General features: G+C 39.9%; 1 protein-coding gene across 1 annotated transcript in view; it reads right to left on the reverse strand.

The window, feature by feature from the left end:
• The window catches only part of sppl3 (signal peptide peptidase 3), a 39,391-nt gene extending 22,077 nt beyond the window's left edge, over positions 1-17,314 (reverse strand). Inside the window, exon 1 of the mRNA XM_033647247.2 lies at positions 16,798-17,314. Within this exon, the coding sequence (XP_033503138.2) occupies positions 16,798-16,823 (26 nt within the window). The 5' untranslated portion in view covers positions 16,824-17,314. The remainder of the gene's footprint in view (positions 1-16,797) is intronic.
• Positions 17,315-21,185: the final 3,871 nt, after the last annotated feature.

Raw genomic sequence — 21,185 nt, forward strand, 5'->3', positions numbered from 1 at the left:
TTTCCCCTCCAGAGCACAGGGCCAAAAAAAGTCTTCCACATCCAAAAATAATGTGAAATGGAGTAAAAGTTATATGAGGAACTAAGATTAGAAGTACACCATGTGTGTAAATCCAAGCATCAACTAACTGGGCAGTATATCCATTTCATAAAATTGCCAACTCAAGCCCTTTTTAGATAGGAATTGTGCAAATTTACAGGAAAGCCCAATCAGACTTCTTTCAGCATTGGCAGTATGAAAGCAAAATTGGGGAGTGCGGCAAAATGCCACCTACCTACTTTTGTTTATACAGAATGCGCCTTTTTTGGGGTAATGGGGGGTGTGAGCAAGTAACAAAACGTGTAGTTCAGCCTGTGATGTAAACAGGGACATGGGAGGGAAGCCGCGGCTAGTCAGTCCTTCGGCGATTCTCTCGTAAGTCGGCCCGTTCTTCAACGTTCCTGTCATCTGACGGTTAATGGCCTCTTCGTTTGTGAGCTTAAGGAGGGCGCGCAATTCCTTGTCTCCCCAGTTGCTCATCTTTACAGTGTCTGTCAGTTTTGCGTTTCCCTCTTGCTACTAGCTGCTCGCTAATTCCTGCTATCAGCTGAAAAAGACAACATTCCCACTAAGCTTTTTACATGGCTAATGAAAATGAATATTCCACTGATATTCCCATTAATGCTCAGCCAAGCATACTCTGATTAACATCCCCAAACATAACATTTATGGGGTCAAAATACGGAACCGTGGAACAGCTGAAACTGCTTCAGCCAGGATTTTTTCAAAAGTTTTCCATTCATGGCAGACTTTTTCAACTGTGTGAACACAACCTCCCTCTTTCATTCCTTCAACTACCTTCTGGAAAAAGTTGGCGTCATGATATTTGCGAATATCCAAAACCAGTTAATATCGAAGTCTTTCATAATGTTTAAAAGTAGGCGTGTTTCTCCTTCTGACCAAAAATGTGGGCTTTTCTTTTGGGCATGCATCTCTACCCCACAGTCTTGCAAACTGTTAACGAATTGGCTTGTGTACAACGGATCAATGACAACGCACAGAGCTGACCATAAACCACAAGAAACAAAACAAAGTAATGCAAACTGCGGTAAAACCCCCAAATGACATGCATATTCTGAATGGACTGCATACATGTCCAGAGAATGCTATTAAAACCCACATAATATCAGCATATCCCACTGTCCTAATCAGAAAATGCTACATTCGGAATAATGCCTAATTTGGAATATCCAAACATGACATGCTGTTTACATGACACTTATCAAATTCATGTGTGCATGTAAACATACCTAAGAAAAGGCTGCTGTGTTGCACCGAGCCGTCTCCACGAGATCAGTGGGCCTCATAATTACACAAAAGAAAGGAACTGAGAAAGGAAAGCCAAACAACTCGATGGTAAAATAAGAACTGCAAATTTTTGTGCATTAAAAAAAAAAAGGACTGGGAAAAAACAAGCAATTGATTTTGAAAATCAATACGGCCAAAGTGATCCATATCGTTACAGGCACACTGGAAACTGCCTACAAAAGAAGGGGGTCTCTGCTCCCAGCAATGGTAATGTCCTCGAAATTCTAATTAGGCCTACTGATGTAATTTCGGAGCATATGACTCACGCATAGTTTGGAGAAAATAAGCATCAAATAGCTTTGGTTTCAATGGTTCAATTGTATATTGTTTAATTTCTGTTATACTCTTTTAGTCTTATGTACAAAGCCTTGCATTTATGGTACAGCATATTGAAGGTGTGATATTTAATGACAAACTATCAAGATCCTGTCCTGAAACATCACACAGATGTGCAGTAACATTAAAATATGAAATGCCTGAGCAAGCTGAAATACATCAGTCAATACTGTCGAAACAAAATGCAATAGTTGATACAAGGACAATGCTGTTCATGCAAGACGTTCTCGAAAGATCTGTTTTCTTTATGCTATCTAGCACAGCAAACAAACACGGCATTTAAAATACAACATACCAGTCGCAGTTTATTGCAATTAATCTGTAGACCTGACTGAATTTACTCAGGTAACAGGGGAAAAAGATCTAAATACCCCTTGAACTACATCCTCCCCTTGCATCTGTACATGTTATTGTGTTTTGTGAGACAGACTAGACAAAGCAAAGGGGAGTGATGAAGGACATCATATTGCAAGGCCTCGGCTGAGGGTTGCTGTTCAATAGAGTATCCATACACTTCAGGCTGAAGACGGCAGCATCTCCGTTCTAGTCTAGGAAGTGTACTTTCTTGATGAAGAATGAATATGGCTTAAAAACTTTACTTATCCAGCTCATTTTTAAGTCCGTTAATCAGTTAAACAGATTTTCCAGGCTCTCAGAAACAAGAGGTTGTCAGATTAAACATCAAACTAATCCTAAAATTTAAGCTTTAAGTTTTTTGCAGACAAATGTGTAGCATGATCAGGATTCTAGTTTGCAGACTGGTGCTGCATCTAAGCACCGAATTGTTCCCATATCAATGATCTAGGGCCTTGACATAGCGCAGACTTGACATGCAACCTTATAATGCGGGCCTTTTTCTAGGGCAAAGACAAGGCAGGCATTGTGAGGAGGCTGCCTTCAGTCGAGAGGTGCAGATTTGACCCCAATCCTGACCTGTCTGTCTCCTGTCAAACTCTCTGGTCGTGGGTGAGGAATGTGGGCTGGAGTTTAAAAAAAAAAAAAAAAAAAACGTGGCCCCCAATAATGTCATTGTTATCTCAGCTTCCCCAAATTTCATCAGGCACCAATGCATCTACAGCTGAAAGTTATACGCTATTAGCACATTGATTTGTCCAGCTTATCAGCTCTATTCAACCAAATGGTGACACTGATATTGTTTTAGAGTGCTGAAATTTAGGACTTTACCTGACTCAGAATTATGTCAGTTCAATCAGATTTGGCTGTTCAATACAAGTAATCAACTATTTGTTCCTTTTTCCCCATATAGAGTCTGAGAGTTTGAACACTGGGCGTTCAGGGTGACAGTTACATTTACAAATGTGCAATAATTAATAATTGTTTTGTCAACACTAGATATCAAACAAAAGCCACGGACTGAATCGTATTAAGTTGCTGTGATGTGTAAATTCTCCTCTTCTAAGCAGAAGGCAGAGAACAACTTTATCTTGGAGGCGAAACTATCACAGAGCAAAACTTCTCCTCCAGGCAGCTGTCTGTACCAAAGAGCAGCGTGAAAGTGAGGAGCAATCACTCTCGAGATTTTGCATTAGAGTGAGTGCGCTGCACACTCACTGAAGAAAACCCCCTACAAACAAACAAACAAACAAACAAAAAACAGACTGTGCAACTTCCAAGAATCTTAGTTGACCGAGGGGTCTAAGACCGATGATTTCAAACAGCCCTACGGAAATTCCTATTTTGCTACTTAGTGCCATTTTATTTGAGTGTCTGAATTCACTATGGTGCCCTAAAAACATCCCACAATGCAATATTTCACATTTTATTGATACTAAATTTCACTTGTGAGTTAGACCACAGCCTCCAGGAACAGTGCCAGGCTTTGAAGCTAATTTTCCTAGTGGCCACACGGTGTAATTGCAGCTACAGGGTGCATCACGTGATGCCATTGGGCCAAAACAGACTTTTTCCTAAAGAGTTACATTGTGAAAGAGGCATTTGTAAATCACTGGGAAAATATTTCTGAGTGTTACAACCCTCTTGGCTTTATGCGTCATCCATTTTTTTATGTATATACTAGGGATGTTCCTGGTGACAAATTCCCCAAAAAATTAGTAGTAAATTAGTCTAAAAAAGGGAAAACACTCAGAAAACAGTCAAAATTTAGCACCATTTACGAGACAAAGTACGGGACATTTTGTGCCATATGAATGTGAACATGACGGCAACTCAGTCAAAAGTTAGCCACTAAAATAACATGTAAAACAAATAAATAGCCTCTGAAATGTGGGGCACATTGAACCTTGCAGATTATCTGACAGGAATGATAGCAATTCACTTTAAAGTTAATAAAACAGCATGTAATTAAGAATGAAATTTCAGCTGAAATGAGAGACATTTTGCGCCGTGCAGTATGAATGTAAACCCTGCACATTATCTGATAACAACTCACTTAAAGTTAACAAATAATATAACATTAAAAAAGATAAATTGCTACTGAATTCATTTTCTAGATCAAAGCACTGCCAAACAGCGCTGGTTTTGTGAGAGGACATTTCTCCAATTTCTCACCGTGTTGTTTTAAAACTCCAGTCTACTCGAGCATTACCGCGGGGAGGGGGACTGCTGTCTGACGGCTCTGTAGCCCCCACTAGTGGCGGGTGGCTGCATCACAGTTATGTGGCCTTGCGAGGGGAGGGACGTATAATCGTTCAGACGACTTATCGCGTGCATCCCTATCATATAAATCCGTGGGTAGATGACTATATCAGCCAATATTAGCTCCTAAATATATCTGTGAATATGTCTGCCAATAAGTAACAAGAAAATGCAGCACATTAATACCACAGACATGTTTGAGGTAGTTACTCAATAGTTTCACATTTACAGTTTGTCCTCCACACTGACACAGCACTTTACTGTTCAACTGTAAAACATCAAGCCTTGAACAAAACCCAACTATTTTAAGGGATCTGTATAACCCGTTTCAAACTCTCATATCCATATCCCCCTCAAAAATTCAGTATCGTTTCAGCTACATTCTTAAATGTTTAACTGCTGAATTAACTGCTCTCTATAGATTAAATTACTGGGTATTTATTTTACTGAGAATAATAAATGAGACAAAAAAAAACACAGAGGGTGCAATGTGGCAGAGGTAAAGTCTTACAAGTCACAATGACAGACGCTCCACACAGGAAAACCACATCAGCAAAAGGAGCCATTGTCACAAGATGACCAACGCCAACACTGACTGGGTGACACACAACAGGATATTTGCCACACTGCAAGATATGGTACTACAAACCCCCCCCCCCCCCCCCCCCAAAAAAAAAACATTGAGTTGAATCAACATCTGTAGCAGTTTCTGTTTCTGCTATTTTCCCCACTACTGCACTCTGGCATTTCTTTTATATTAAAGTTTGATTTAGTGAGCTCTGGGTCATCTTTTTGAGGGCAACAATGTCTCCTGCTCTACTACAACTGTAGCCAGCGACTCAATCCTTGCTTGGATATAGTGAGGCAACACACAGTGAATATAAATGGTTTTCCTCTGCAACATACTGTATCATGCAGGCTGCATTTCAGTTTGTGCTGGCAATGACAGCAACACTCACAGGAATTTAATATGTTGACATAGGAAAAAAAATCACTTATATCTGCGCTTAAACAACATTGATAAGAACAGTTCTACCTCATCATCTGTGAGATGGAAATCCACAAAATAATAACCATATAGACAACTCTGGCTACAGAGCATGAACATGGAAAATAAACACTTTCAAGGAATGAACAGGGCTCCTGCGTTAATGCATTTTGGTTTGGTCAGAAAAGGTTAATTCGTTTGGATATTATCTTCTAACAAGGTACTAAAAAAGGCCCATTTCTGTGCAGAAAAATTCAGCGCCTGCAACTAACTCAGCCCTTTTCTGCTGGCATGCAGTAATACTATTTCAGTTCTGAGTATCGCCGGGCTGCATTACTAGTTTTCTTCCAAGTACTGACAGAGACAACAGCCCTTGCATAAGAAGACTCTGTGCTCCAAATCATTTTTCATTCTGGTGCGCATGTGACGCAGGAATTCACAGGTTTCATTGTGATGCTGAGTTAAAAAAAAAAAGGCAAGGATCTCCTGTCTCTTTCATTCATTCAGTAGTACAGGAATGACTACAGGGTGTCTAGAAGGGGAGGGATAACATGTAGTTCACTGTGGAAACAGGACACCGGGACAATACTGCATCATGTAGCTTTTCCCCGGTCTTGTTTGTCCAATAAAGGCCTCTCTATTTAATGACCGAAAAACAGACTCCTCAGGCATCATCTTTACAGATTGGTCAAATTACAAAGAGAGCGGTGTACTTGACCCAAGATGTAGGCCATAATAAACACCCAACAATAAAGCCGATCCAAATATGACACCCTATTCAGGCAACTGTTTCTTTTTTGTGAGTTCTGAACTAAACAGGTTAAATGTCCTGCCACCAGTTTGGCCTCAAGCATTAAGAAAGTGATTAAGAAACTGACCTTGTTCTCTGACACAGAGACACTAATGATGTCACTGCCTCACTGTCAACACAGCGAGCACATAGACAGCTAGTTTCATCTACCACAGGCCTAATTCATATTCTAGCATCGAACTGGTTCGTCTGAATTCTGCGCACAGAAGCCTGTAGAACATGGGTGAGATAGATGAATGGAACATTTAAAAACAAAATACAATCCCGGACTGTTGAGGGCTGGATGGCAGCCCAAAGTGCCATAAGACGTCCTTGTTCACTGACAGACTAGGTTTTCAATAACACAATTCCAATACCGTCCTCCATCAAGCCAGTTGCATGCATGACTTGACCACTAAGGGCCAGGTCACCGGGCCACAATGAAGACTTTTACAAATGCTGGCCCTGTGAGGCATGGATATATAAAATAATATGCTACTCAGGACTCTCAAGATTATACACATAGAGAAAGATTACATAAACTGGAAAATTTTAAGACCCTAGCACATATATTAACTTAATTTAGCGCTTTAATTCACTCCAGCTTACAGTAACCACTGGATGGAGTTGTCACTGGACTGCTGATTGGGAATTCAAGTCCCCCTCTATACACAATACTTATACTAATATTTAGTTTTAGATGGACTAGGTGCAGATTTACTCTCTCTCCCTCACTGAGAAAATTCTGGATCTGGCCAACGCCCTGCCCACCACTGCTGCTTCCTGACAGTTTTGCTTTTGCTTTATGGTTTCTCCGGTGCTGCTTGCTCTAGGTTGGCCGGTGAAAGAGGAGCGCACATCTAGTAGAGTTGGGCTGCTTTTTGGTTTTGCCGGTCTGATCCGGTGTACGAGCTTAAACTGGTTTGACTGCATGGAAACAGGCTGATCAAGCATTATCATTATGACACATTCTGTCATTAATAATAAGCACTATGACATTGTGATTAATATTATCTTAAGTTTACAAACTGCCTAACAGAGCCACTACTGTCTGACAGGCTGGCACCTGCAACATTCAGGAGATCAAATTTCAGTCTATACGATACCTTCTTATTTCACTACAATAACCTAAATACGGTGTCAGCCGACTGGAGGGAGATCACCGGGGAGCTGAAAGTTTTTGGTAAAGTAAATGACTATCGTTAATAACGAGCTATTTGCAGTTGGCTGTATTGTGTGCGATTTCCAGTAAATATCACAATATATAACATGTTTTCTGTTTTAAAAAGTGACAATACAGACATTGGAAGATGGCAAGTGGGCTACTCACCCATATCTTAATTGGGTGTGTCTCCAGTTTGATCTCAAGCACACAGCTGACAGGCACATGGTTTGTTTACGAGTAACAGAAAAGCATATTTAATAGATTCAATGTGAACAGAGGGCTCTGATGTTAAGAGATGGTACGCGATAATCAGATGCTAGTTTTCTATTGAAACATGGTGTCATTATGTTCCACTGAGAAGTGCCTGTTGAGTCAAGTGAGTAACCTGATAAAACTCCTCATAAAATTTGCTTAACTGGTCCAGTCTGGTGTTTGGCTCAATATCAAACTGGTTTGAAAATGTTTACACTGGCCCAACCCTAGCATCAAGATGGCTAACATTTGAGAAAACAATGGAGAGATTAAGTCATACATGTTTGAGCTTAATGCTGACTCAGATGAGGAGTCTGTTGTGCACCAAAAAATGGTGACTTGCAGACATACCAGAATGGTAAGTGTAGTTAGCATCTTCTATTTATTTTGTTAGCTTGTTAGCTTGTAGCCTAACTGCGATAGCAGACACAGCATTAGTGGTAATGAAACATAGAACATCAGTTCCGATGAGTTTTTTTGTGGATATTGGAAGAAACCTTCAGGGTCCAGCTTACGTCCACAAACTCTCCCATGTTTGCTGTCAAAACTTCCACTATGCTAATGCTAACTCTGCTCTCTGTAGTGACAAATCCGCTCCACGTTGGAGGAGTCATGTGTCTTTGTCTGTGTGATATCGAAGTGTGTTCCCTGTCGATATCTGCTCCGACAGCGGTTGGCTTTCGTATTAGTGATGCACCTAATCTCATTCTCCAGGTGTGCATTTGAATCTTAGATTTTAGGGAAGTGCACGTTCACCGCTCCCTTCAGAGGAATGTGAAATCACCTCTCTAGTGACAAATTTTGCACAGATACAAGTCAGTATAGTCAAGGTCAGACATTTTAGGGGGCATAAACATAAAAGAAACACATTTTAGAGCGGAGGGAGACTTTAACATTTATCTGCCTCCACTTTCTCATCCAATTACGGATATAATGGGTTACATCCTTCAGGAACAAGAATGTAATTTGTGATCAACGGTGACCTTTTTGCTTCCATGAAAATAAGTACACCTCCCCTGTATTGCTGCTCTGGTGTGTGTTTACACCCTTCTGTGACATTTCTTCTTTGTTTAAAACAAGTGCTGATAAGATCTGATCTCATCCAGAAATTGACAGCCAAGATTGACGTAGAGGGCATGTGAGGTCCTGGGCTGAGTTTATCTGTGATGTTACAATTACATTGGCCACACCTTAGCACATGGACACAAGGATCCCCTGCAGTACTATGTTTTAAGGACACTGTGTGTTCTTAGCAGGCTCTTAGCTGTAACCACAGAGGCTTTACTTGTGACAACATAGTTCAAACACTCTGTAACCGATAATCTAAGGTGAGTATGGGACAATGTCCGCTGTCATTTGTGTTCTGTGGTGTACCACAGATTCTCATTGCACAAGACTACGGTCTTTACAGTAGATATCACTGTTGATTATGAAAACAGACTTATTTTAATTGTGCAAAAGCCAAAGTTTCCAGCATCACCTACTTTGTGAGTTGTGTGAATGATTACTTGATTCGTCAGAGTCTAAAAAGGCAGGGTCTGAATTAGATTGTTCTGTGGATAGTCTTAATAAGAGGATTTCAGGATTTGGTCTTAATAAGCGTGTTTCCTGAGGAAGGAGTTTTCTTAAATTCATTAATAAAAAGGCCAAAGGGGAAATAAAAAAAGTATATTTTTGGACTACTACTCAGTGGATGTTGCCAATATGGAGCTGCAGCCATCTTCTCTTTGAAATTTTATATCATTTGAAAGTAAAGGGGCATATATAAGATTACATTTTTGACAAACATTTCAGTGTGATAATACTTTCTGGACAATACTCTACACTAACCTCAGAAATTGTTGGTTATGCACTACAACAGGCGGCTACACAGATGGAGACAACACCATGTTATCAGTATGTAGTCTGAGGTAACAATGGTGACAACTAATGGCAGGCAGCACCTAGGAACAACTGATAATCAAGTCAAAACTACAAATCTCTATAAACCTTCATTGGTCTACAGCAACGCTGACTTGTGGGACTTCGGAGAAAGAAAATCTTCTGTTGTTGATGGTTAATATATTGACATTTTTGCGAATAACCTCTGCTTATGTCCATATGCTAAGGTAATTTTACCAGTACAGAAGAACAACAACCTCAGCCACACTTGTAAGAACCATAATAAGCTTCTAATATTAATTTTGCAACCTGCAGTGAAAACCTTAGCAGGTAGCTGCACAGATATTCAAACATGCTCAACTAGTAGGGTTCACTGTGTGTTACTTGACATCAAAGGATTTTCTCAAGATATGGACAACGCCTACGAATAAGTCCTTCATACATTCAACAGAATTAACTGTGAAACATGAGTGCTAAATAGGGCCGAAACGGTACATGTATTTGTGTTGAACCATTCGGTACACGACTTCCGGTTCAGCACGACCCTGTACCGAATTATTGGGCGCAGGATATTATTTTATTTTATTTTGTTTTATTTTAATTCCGTTTTTGCGAGCCGAACCATTTAAAATATCTAGTTCCCCGACGGACATAATTGAGTGACGGACCGAGTCCCGTAAATCTCCGCTTTCACTTTGTGCAGCGCATTGTCGCATTTTGACAACATGGCAAGTGAGCCTGACGAACCTGGAGACCCACCCGCAAACCTTAAGTCCTCCGTTTGGGAACACTTTGGTTTCAGGGTAAAATACGAAGATGGAAATAAACAAGTGGACAAAACAAAAGCAGTGTGCCGACACTGCAGAACAGCAGTCGGGTATGTACTTGGAAACATGTCTAACATGCTAATGCATCTAAAGCGACACCACGTTTGAACGTTAACCGGCACGACTAGAAAAAGCAATCTGGTGCAAACTACGATATCGTCGTCGTTTAAAAAGAAAGAGCGTTTCCCTGACCATCGCGCTAAAGAAATAACCAACGCCATTGGAGTTAAGTAAAATTGTTTAAGCTGCACTTTAGATATAAGCATGTTTTGTTTACTGCACTTTAACAAAGTGGGAAAACTAAGTAAGTTCCTAGTAAAACTGAATCTGAGCAGGCTTTAAAGCTGACCAGCTGCACTATACTTTTTATTTTAATTGAGTAAAACTGTTAAAGCAGAAATGTATATTTATATTTTTCATTCAAAAAATGTGTTAAAAAAAACAGCAGGATTTTATTTTTCACTTTTATATATTTCTATTTTCATTCAAACAATATGAAAAAGCAGGATTTTATATATATTTGTTTCATTCAAAAATTGTGTAAAAAGAGTTAACTGCTGTGGTGGTATGTTTTAATAAGGTTACCAATAAGTAAAAGATATTTAATAGTTTAATAGTCTATTTTTTTCATTACTGTACCGAAAAAAAAAAAACGAACCGTGACTTGTGTACCGAGGTACGTACCGAACGGAGATTTTTGTGTACCGTTACACCCCTAGTGCTAAAGCAATCAATTTAGCTGATGAACAATCAAGCATGTAATATGTAGACAAATGACTTACTAACCTAATCTTGTTTTAACTATCTTCGGGAATAACCTACAGTATGTGATGGAAACACTGCACATGTTGTCAAGCAGAATTTTTAGACTTTCAGTTCGATAGATGTGGTTGCTGTCGTTTTCACAATGAAGATTACACATGGCAGTGTGGGCAGAGTGGTTTAAATATATGATGTTTCACTTTGGTCTAATTTTCATCCGATTAAACCAAGAGGGAGAGCTTGATCATGAAGCATGATGACGCCTTTGTTAACCCATGTGTCAACAAGTTTAATCATGTCATGCTATATCGATTTTGTTGGACGATACAATTTGCTGATATCACAAATTCTGCCATGATACAATTTCAGTTCAATTCAATTCAAGGGCCTGCATTCGATATGAGACAATATCAGTAATGATCATCATCACTGTCTTTTTTTGGCTGCCTCGTGGTCAGCTTTACACTGGGCCACTAGTACTGTTTGAATGTTTAGAAAGGAGATGTGCTTTGACAGAAATTGTAACACAAACATGCCATGAAAATTTCAAAATAAAGGCACCTCTTAAAGATGATATGTCTCAGTGTTTTCACTTTGCATCACTGATATTGGATCATTGATCACTGAATCGATATATTAATCCAGACTGATGTGTTGCTACACCCCTACAACCTACAAATGCGTGAACACATCCATGTCACACACAGTGTAATGTCATTTTCTAAAGCTTACTGGGACATCTGTTATGTGCGCTTGCCACATAACCACACTCTTACCAGCCAGCCTTACAAGATAATATAGACTTGACCCTTTGACTGTTCAACAAGGCTAAACCAGAGCAAAGACACGTAACAACTGGGCGAAATCAATGGCTACAGCAAAAGTTATGAATGAAAATTACGTAGAATTAAGGCCAGGATTTTATAATGTCTATGCTGAGTCTCCCTGTGATAGCAAATCGCAGTAAAAACATAATCTTCTCTATCATTTTATTTCACTCATAATTAGCAGATTCAAAGCTTTCACACGATGGTATCAACAAGTGCAGTGACTGATCGATGTCTCCCAGATAAAAACACAAAGAAGGGTGACAAACAGCATTTGACATGTGCTTTGATAGACAAGTAAAATTAGATACTCTATGAGAGCTGCGTAGGTCTGCTGTTACCTAATATATCTATGTGACTATATATTACTGTCTGCTCCTCAGGAAGCACCACTTTCACAATTTCACCTAAAATGTTATGGTTGAAAAGTTCTGACTTCACATAGCATGCATTTGACAAGCTGCAGAACTTTTGCTGGGGAAGTGAAACCAGGAGATAACAGCTCTATTAACAAACAGACGTACCAGTGTGATGGCAACAAAAAGCCACCTAATGATGGGCAGGATTCAAGCAAGCTGCAAAGCTACCAGATGCAACAGAATGCTGTTCAAAGTGGCATCAAACTATGACTTGCAAGCTTTCAAACGGGACACCTTCAAAAATGCATTACCCACTTGGTCACCACAAGGCTAACCCCAGCGTGCTGTGGTTCACTTATTAGCAATTTATCCAGGCCGTTATTTGTAGCTGTAAGACTAATTGTGCAAACAGAATGTGCAGATGCTGCCAAGCACAGCATCCAAACCAAATGTCTGTAAACACAATGCCATTCAAGGTCTGTGTATTCTAACACCTGCTTCCATCAAATACCACTAATATGATACATCACATTATTTATGTCTGTGATTGCTTAATGTAATGGTTTCAGTATCAAAATACACAGTAGTTTTTTTAATGCTTGTAAAGCAGAACTCCCCCTTATTACGTGACAAGTATGTCACAACTCCATGGGTGTTTGCATTTCTGTTTTCAAGGCAATGGGAGCGTGGTGATGCGTTCAGTGGCTCAAGATCTGATGTGGCCGGGTAAGACAAACAGATTACTGGCAGAAGTAACATTTCCAAATGGATGGCTTGACTTTTGCAACTGGATAAGCCTGATTTAAAACTGCTATCTGTATATAAAATATAAAAATTATAACACTGATGTTGGTATGAAGTAAAAACACGCCCTACTGACCAGGTTATGTGCACCAAAGTATGGAGGTCATGTTACTGCAGATTATAGTGACATACTTAACTAAACAAGTGCAACAGCATTAACATTTGTCAACTATAATTACATCTGTAACAGTGTCTCAAGTTTTGACACTCTGTATATGAATATAGTAATGATGTAATCTGAAAATTTTATGTCTTGTTCCACAGCTCCCACAGTCCTTAAAGCACATACTCACTCACAACTTAATGTCACCTGAAACAAGTTCAACTTAAAGGACATGCATTGAAAAGCACCCAGTCGTGTGACACTGTTGTAAAACTGCAGATGACTGTATGTTTATGTGCAATGTAAAAAGGTGGGCGGTGATCTGAACAGGGGCCAGATGTATAAACAATGTGCACGCAAAAAAAAGTGTGCATATGCCTTTTCCCCCACATAAACTGGTATTTATAAAGGAAGAATGTGCGGTGAGAATGTGTGCACATCCTGCAGACTAACTTAAGAGTCAGGTAACATTGTTTTTAGGTTATCTGATAATTTCGCTGATGTGTTATCATTCTTGCAGGCTGCACAGCGTTCTGTAAAATGTCACTCAAAGGCACATTTATAAACTTCATTTTAGACTAGAAGTGATGAATTTCATCACTCTTTTTATTTACATTTGAGCCATCACCTCCCTGTTAATGATTAACTTCATCCTGAATTGTGAAGCACTTTGTAAAGTCTACTTAGCTCTATGAATATATATATATATATATGAATAAACACCGATCATCCTTCTGACATTTTAAAATAATGATTGAGTTTTTACCGCGATGATGGTGTGCAGAAACCTGATTAATTAGTGGTACAGGTGCTACAAGTAGCCACAGCTGTGTGTACTGACAGCTATTCTGGCACCATCAGAGAACTCACCAATGTGACACACAGTCTGTGAAATTGCACTCTCTTTGCCGTATTTCTCATTGACAGGTCTAATGAGTGGTAGAGCGGGCACAAGTATCGATTTACAAACTTGTGTAAGGGTGTTTCTACAACTATCAGCGACTGACTATAGGAGCAGAAATGGGGCTGGTGCTTGTGCGCGCAGTTCCACAATGATAAAACAAAATCAGACATGCATGAACCAGACCTTAAGAACGCGTATGCATATTTCTGTCTTTGTCCATTAACAGTTTTAGTCATGCACCTACATAGGATTTTATGCATCTGGCTGTCTGAGTCTTTAAACACTGGATGGGTAAAAGAAAATGTCACTTAGCAGTTCGGTTGCAAAGCAAAAATATTTTGCCAACATGAGCATACAAGCCTTAATTTACCTATTTTAGGTTCTTCAGTGACCTTTCAGCTATTTCTCGCACAAAAGATGGTCACTGTCTTTGATATTGTTTTTTTCTGCTTAGCTTGCACATTAACACAAGCAACTACACACTCAGCCATTATTCTGACAGGATTTTTTTTCCTTTTGTAGCGAAGGTTTGGTAATTTTACAGAAAAACACCAATAATTTTAGAAATACAATACTGATCTAGATGTATCATCTACCATATGTACAATGCACTCCATGCAAAGAACGGTCCAAGAGATACTTAGCCTAACATCACACAAAGACTAGAGCTACAACATGTATAGGACCATTCTGAAGCTGCTGGACGTTTTTTTTCCTTGCTGATGACATAACTTCCCTTTGTGCTAAGCCTGGATCAGTTAGTCAAAACACTGTATTTTTAACACTGTATCTGGGTATGCTATCTATATAGTAAATATAAGGAAGGAAAAATGAATGACACCACCGAGTTTAAATGCACACTGAACACATTGTCAGCGGTTTGCAATCAAATCAGCCTGAACACATCTGGAGGTGGTGAGGTGCCATGTGATCAGATTTTAGCTCTGTGCATAAACAGTCTGTATAGCATAATCATATTAATCAGAAAAAAAAAATCCACTCAGCAAGTTGAAACATCATTAAACTCTGCCTCTTCCTGCTATCTCAAGCAAGCCTGGGGAAAGCTACAAGTAGTAGCAGTGGCTTGACGATCTCGCCTCACAAAAATGATTTTAAAAATGAATGACAACCATTTATAGCTTTGCTCTGTGTGTGACATGTTTGTTGACAAGACCACCAACCCCGCTACAGCAATTTGCATATTGAGATCCAGTCACAATATCGGCAAAATGGAGATAACGACAACAGTTTATAATACTAGGTATAAATGGTAAAGTCTGTGGACTGAATGTCATTATCCAGGTAATGTATACAGGTAAGGATCACACATGTAAATGGTTTTAGTTCCTTCATCATCTGATCATTAGAAAATTTGAATATTGATTATAAAAACTGATGTCATTATGGTTGCACCCAAACCTTACAGACAGCAGAACAAATATAAGGAAAAATGTGCTCCTGTAACAGAAATGTGAATTGTCTGTGCTCATTTGGTCAAATAAAACATATTTGAATTATGTAGTAGTGGGGCTACTCCCAGTGTAAGCAAATTCCTAACTATACAGATTTATGACAGGATGTTTATGAAAACTACAATGACACAAAGCTAGTATGCTTTCACAATAAATTTTATAAGTAATAGTGTTTACAGACATCCTCATAGCCAGAAAGGCTTTGGTTAACTGATCTAAAGCTGTGTCAAGTGATGTGAAAGGACTATAACGACTGGCATTTCCAGAATAATAATAATAATAATAATAATAATAATAATGACATTAAACAAGAGTTAGACACACAGGTAAGATCAAAACACAGCATTTCTGTCTACCTCCACCATTCAATGAAGCTAGTCTGCTGTTAGACAGTCATAGGTTTGGACTACTCATACACAAGAAGATGCTGCTTTAAAAATGATTACTACAAACATTCAACCCGTGTTGCTGGGATCTAACACACAATTTAGCTTACATTAATTAGCTAGGCCTCAACAAAGTCAGGTCATTTTCATTCATGGGGACAACGCATTTTAGTGATCACATCATCTCTGCCTAGCTTCCTTGAATCTAGACTTACCCCAAACATTAAAATACAATTGTAACGTTAACCTGACTTCAAGTGTGTGTATTTACATCACAATTCTGCCGGTATGGTTTGTGACAACCTGTCGTGTCTAACAATGCCAAGCTCACCCTGAAACTGGCATATTGGGACATGACTGCGATGCCAGTTAGCTAGCCTAGCTATACGGCAGAAGCTTTGTTATTGTGTGCAGCAGGTCGACGACGAATGCTAGCCATCTAATCAGCTAACGCTAATTTGTTGGCTCAGCTAACGTCCAATAATCTGCTTGACACTGTCATGCAGCGTTGTGCTTATTGTGCAAAATTACAATTTTCACAAGACAAGCCTTGATAATGTGTGCGAACGAGTCATTCACCGACTGGCTAACCCCAACGAGCTTATCAAGCCGTTAGCTGGGCAGCTAGCTCTTTAGCATTCGCTTCACAATGGTACCATTGGAATTGACCGAAGCTGGGTAGCGTTAGCATAGCGTCAGCTGGTGGAGCTGATTAGCCGCTGCTAGCTAACCAGCCCGTTCAAGTTAGCTGTTAGCAATATCAGAGATGCAGGGGAAAAATTAGATGTGTGACATTTTGCTATCTGGACGGTGACAAATGCACGTGAAGGCGTCTGTGTGGAGAGCCAAGTATTTGTGTGAATTGACAGACATATAATTCATTGGTTAAGTGACCTAAATGAATCGGGCTTAGCGGTAGCCGCAGCTAGCGTTAGGTAGCTACTACTAATCGGCAGCGCGATGCCTGTGCGCACTCACCAAGATGAGTAGCCCTGCTCCGCCATATCGCCGAAAACAGTGGGTTCCGCGACTGTGGCTAACACAGATTCAGGTCCCGGTGACAACCCGATGGGACCTCGGAGAGGTTTTCTGCTTATCCTTCACAATCCAACGTCCTAGCAGTTACTTTTAGGTGACAACATGATGATACATCCCGGCGGCAGCTAGTAGTCACTAGCTGAATATCTTGCAATTGAAATGGGAATGATGGTTTGCTATCGTTAGGTGGACAAGACAAAGCACCCCGAGAAAAAAACACACTGATGTTATTTTCGTCGGTTTTGCTAATGTCCTGCCGTCACCCCAGCCGAGAAGGCTCGGTCTCCAACGATGCTACACCCACTGTAAATCCATATTCAGCATGATGTATCCAGAATAAATTCGGATATTCCTCCAGTCTGCACCCCTAGCTGTTATGGAAGACGTTCAGCTTTGTTTTCTATGGCGAGAGTCACGGGAACGCGCAAAATCGCCCTGCTGTAGAGCTTTAGGGACGTGCACTGAAAATGCTTGCAATGGTTTCCCTTCAGCTGGCAGCATTGCAGCCTATCATATACACCTACAACTAAAGCCGTGAGCATTACGTCGATTATAGAATGTAATTTATGGTTATAAATATTTAATTCATTGCCCAAACATTTGATGTAATCGGGGAAGATTCTTTTTTTAGCACTGACAAAATACTGAAAAACAGACAACCCCTGAATGTGAGACTCATTTAATTGACAATTAAGATGAGAAACGATTTAGAAAAACATTTTGATTACGGTTGTTCTAGATTATTTTGCAAATAAAGATTTGCCCTGGGGACTCTGTCACAGAAATGGTTTACAAAATTATTTTAAATCAGTTATTGCCCCAGGATCTGAAGTTCAGGGCCCTGATCAAAAGACAGCCATAATTAGCTTCAATTTACAATAAAAAACACGCAGCTCAGTATGAAAACATTATGACATGTTGGAATATGCAAATAAATTAAAATATATTGAAAATGTGTTAGCCTTGCTCATTTTTTTCTTTTTTATGTTTTGATTGGTTAATACATGGAGTTTGCATGTTCTCCCGGTACTCCAGCTTCCTCCCACAGTCCAAAGACATGCAGCTTGGGGACAGGTGACTCTAAATTGTCTGTAGGTGTGAATGTGAGCGTGAATGGTTGTCTGTCTCTATGTGTCAGCCCTGTGATAGTCTAGCAACCGGTCCAGGGTGTACCCTGCATCTCGCCCAGTGTCAACTGGGATAAGCAACCTTCAAGAGGATAAGTGGTTATGAAAATGGATGGATGGTTAATACATGTCGTCCCCTTAGGTTGATCAATGCTACTAAAAAAAATGCCAGATCCAATGCTGGCTGTTATTCCCCTGTGGTGAAAACCAAGTTTGTATCATTCAGGATTTTGCAGATGATGAATAGAAAGGTAAACAAGCATTGCAGTGCAGCCATTAGTCAAAGTAGAGCTCTCATTAGTCTCGTAACTGCAATTTGCAATGATTGCAGAAATTGCTAGAATGAGCTATATGACACACTTCCCAAGAGGGTCCACCGATAAATGCTGGCAAACCTGTAGAAGAGGTCTTATGCTCACTATGCATCCCCAGTCTCCCAGTTTTCCTCATACTTGTGAAGCTATCGCAGCATAGTTGAGCTTTTAAGTGAGAGCTCTTGTGGCCAATCACTGCACTCAAGTTGTTCTGGCTTATATATTATTGCTTATACATATACATAAGAGCTTTAGGGAAAGGGCAGGTCTCTGTTGTTGACATATGGCACACGTAGATGATAGATCATTTCTCTGTTATGAAATTTTGATTAGCATTGCCTGGGATTTTACGTGTAAACAAACACAGGGCAATTGGATTAAAGCCCCACAAGTAACCCTAGAGGATGCGATATACAACCCTCAATATGAAGGTGATGGATAGACCAAACATGCAATTTTTCGTGGCCACACTAGAGGCTCAATGGATAGCATGGTCAGTCAGTCAGTTTCAACTTTGGTCCAAACTGATACAGCTCAACAACCACTGGATGGATTGCCGTTCAGTTTTGTACCGACGTTCATGGTCTCCAGAGGATGACATCTCCTTACTTGATCCCTGATGTTTCCTCTAACACCACCATGAGATGGACATCATGGGTTTATAGTGAACTGCCTCAACAGCTGTGAGATGGATTGCTATGTATTTGGTGCAGACATTCATGGTCTTTCTGAGCTTCGTGATCCCCTGACTTTTCATCTGGTGCCATCATCCGGTTAAACTTTAAATCTGTTGAATAATTAACACCTTTCTATCAATGACTTTGTTAGCTTTAACAATGAGTGTGACCACCTCACAGAGCTTTTAGTGTGTCTGAAGACTGAAAGACAATGGGGTCATTAAAGTCAGAGTTTGCCCCCTTTGGAGAAAACCCAGTGGGTTCATAATTGCTCATAATGGACGCTGATAAGATTGAGATATTTTGAGTGCCAAGTTGGCATGACGACTGAAGGTGCACAAAGACACAGTTGATGAAAACTTTCATCCACTGGGTGGTATAAATGTGCTCAGTAAATTCAATGGCAATCTGCCCATTAAGGCCCAGACGTATCAAACCGACTTCAGAGAACTAGCGGTGACAAAGGCCCCTTGCTGCGTCGTCAAATGTCACCATGCCAAAAAAAGTTGCACATGGATACACCATACTTGGTGTGTCAGGACCTTAGGCCTTGATGTCCTCAAGTGGATTGCAAAATGGTGGTGAGAGAGTGAAGGTCAGGGGGGGTCACCAAAAGACATCAATCCTCCAGGGATCATCAAAGTCTACAGAAAAATTCGTCCAAATCTAGCTATCCTGTGTATAACCTTGACAATCTGACCTGGTGGTGGGGTTTAAGGAGGAGTGTCCAGAATAGAAATGGTATATCTTCTGGGGATCATGGATATAGTCTATAGTAGTAATTTAATGACAATCTGCCCATCAGATTTTTTTTTGTTGAAGTGGAAATGTTAGTGTGATAGAGAAACAATCAAGCTTATATAAGCAATACATTAGGATTCATTATCTGGGGACCATGAATATCTACGATGAATTCTCATGGGATGCACTGTTGTGGTGAGTCAGCAGAAATTTTGTTGTAACCAAAGGTCTTGAGAGTAAGAGCTACTGAAATATCTTGCTTTGTGAGAAATAATACACAAACTGATGCTCAGCTGGATGCATGGGCAGCTGGATCACGTAAAATGAGGATACATATCTTACAGTGTATTCCATTTGCACTGGGAAGTTGGAATTTCTGAGTTCCCAGTTGGACATTTCAACTGGAACGCCCCCTGAAGTCCGATTCAGACAGTCGAAGAAGCTTCACCAACCTTGATCTCAACTCCAAGATGGTTGCTCCATGTATCAGTAGAAGTGAAAGTTGCAGTGATATTCTCTTTATTAGCACTTTGTTCTGACTTGTGTCACTTTTAAACAGTCATACACACAGTACTGTCTAACTTCTATCTGTGCACATGTTGCTGCAGTGTTTGTATACGCAAAATGCGGTGTGATGCATTGTTATCAACCGGTATTGCCAAGAGTGGCTAACCTGGCTAGAACTAGTATGGCTACCAACATCTTGGTTTTCCAACTTGTTCTAGTGGAACAGGATCAACTCGGGTGCGACATCCCTAGTCATATTTCTCTGGTGAAATCATTCATGGCTCCTTCCAAGGTCAATGGAATGCAGCATTTAGTACAAAGTGTGTAAGAGCACAGCAGCAGTGTTAGTGCACACACTGTTCTGTTCAATATTGAATGTTCAAAAGCAACCTACTTTGGTGTGTTGAACAAAAACAATGATGTAATGTAAAAGAAGAAGCCTAAGGTCACAGTGATGTGTGCTTGACAGTATTGTTGCATGAGCGTGTAGTGTTAAGAATGGGGTTGGCCAAAATGACATAGTTAATACTACAAAGGCCAGCCATGTCTGGTGTAGACACAGCTTACTGGGTCTATTCTGAACCCCGTTCTTCAATGACATTAACAAAACAATACAGAACCGTGATTTGGTTGTGAAACCATCCATGTGAACCCATGAGAATGCTATAGAATATATATATATATATATATGTACATATATATATATATATATATATATAGAATGCCATTACACAGCTGCAGGCATACCATTGCAAAGCTTTTAATTTCCCGTCCTGATTAAGTCTAAATAACAATGAAAAAGTGTAGGAAAGCCTTGTTTTTCTTTTCCACCATCTCCACTGTTAAATATGCATATTGATCTGAGGTGAGTTTTAAACACTGACTCAAGCCCGGTGGAATGAATCATCTGGCTTGACAACAGAAAACTTTCCTATAAAGGCTTAGCTGATGCCAGGCTGAAC

This window comes from Epinephelus lanceolatus, chromosome 19 (genome assembly GCF_041903045.1).
Source record: "Epinephelus lanceolatus isolate andai-2023 chromosome 19, ASM4190304v1, whole genome shotgun sequence".
Classification (NCBI taxonomy): Eukaryota; Metazoa; Chordata; class Actinopteri; order Perciformes; family Serranidae; genus Epinephelus; species Epinephelus lanceolatus.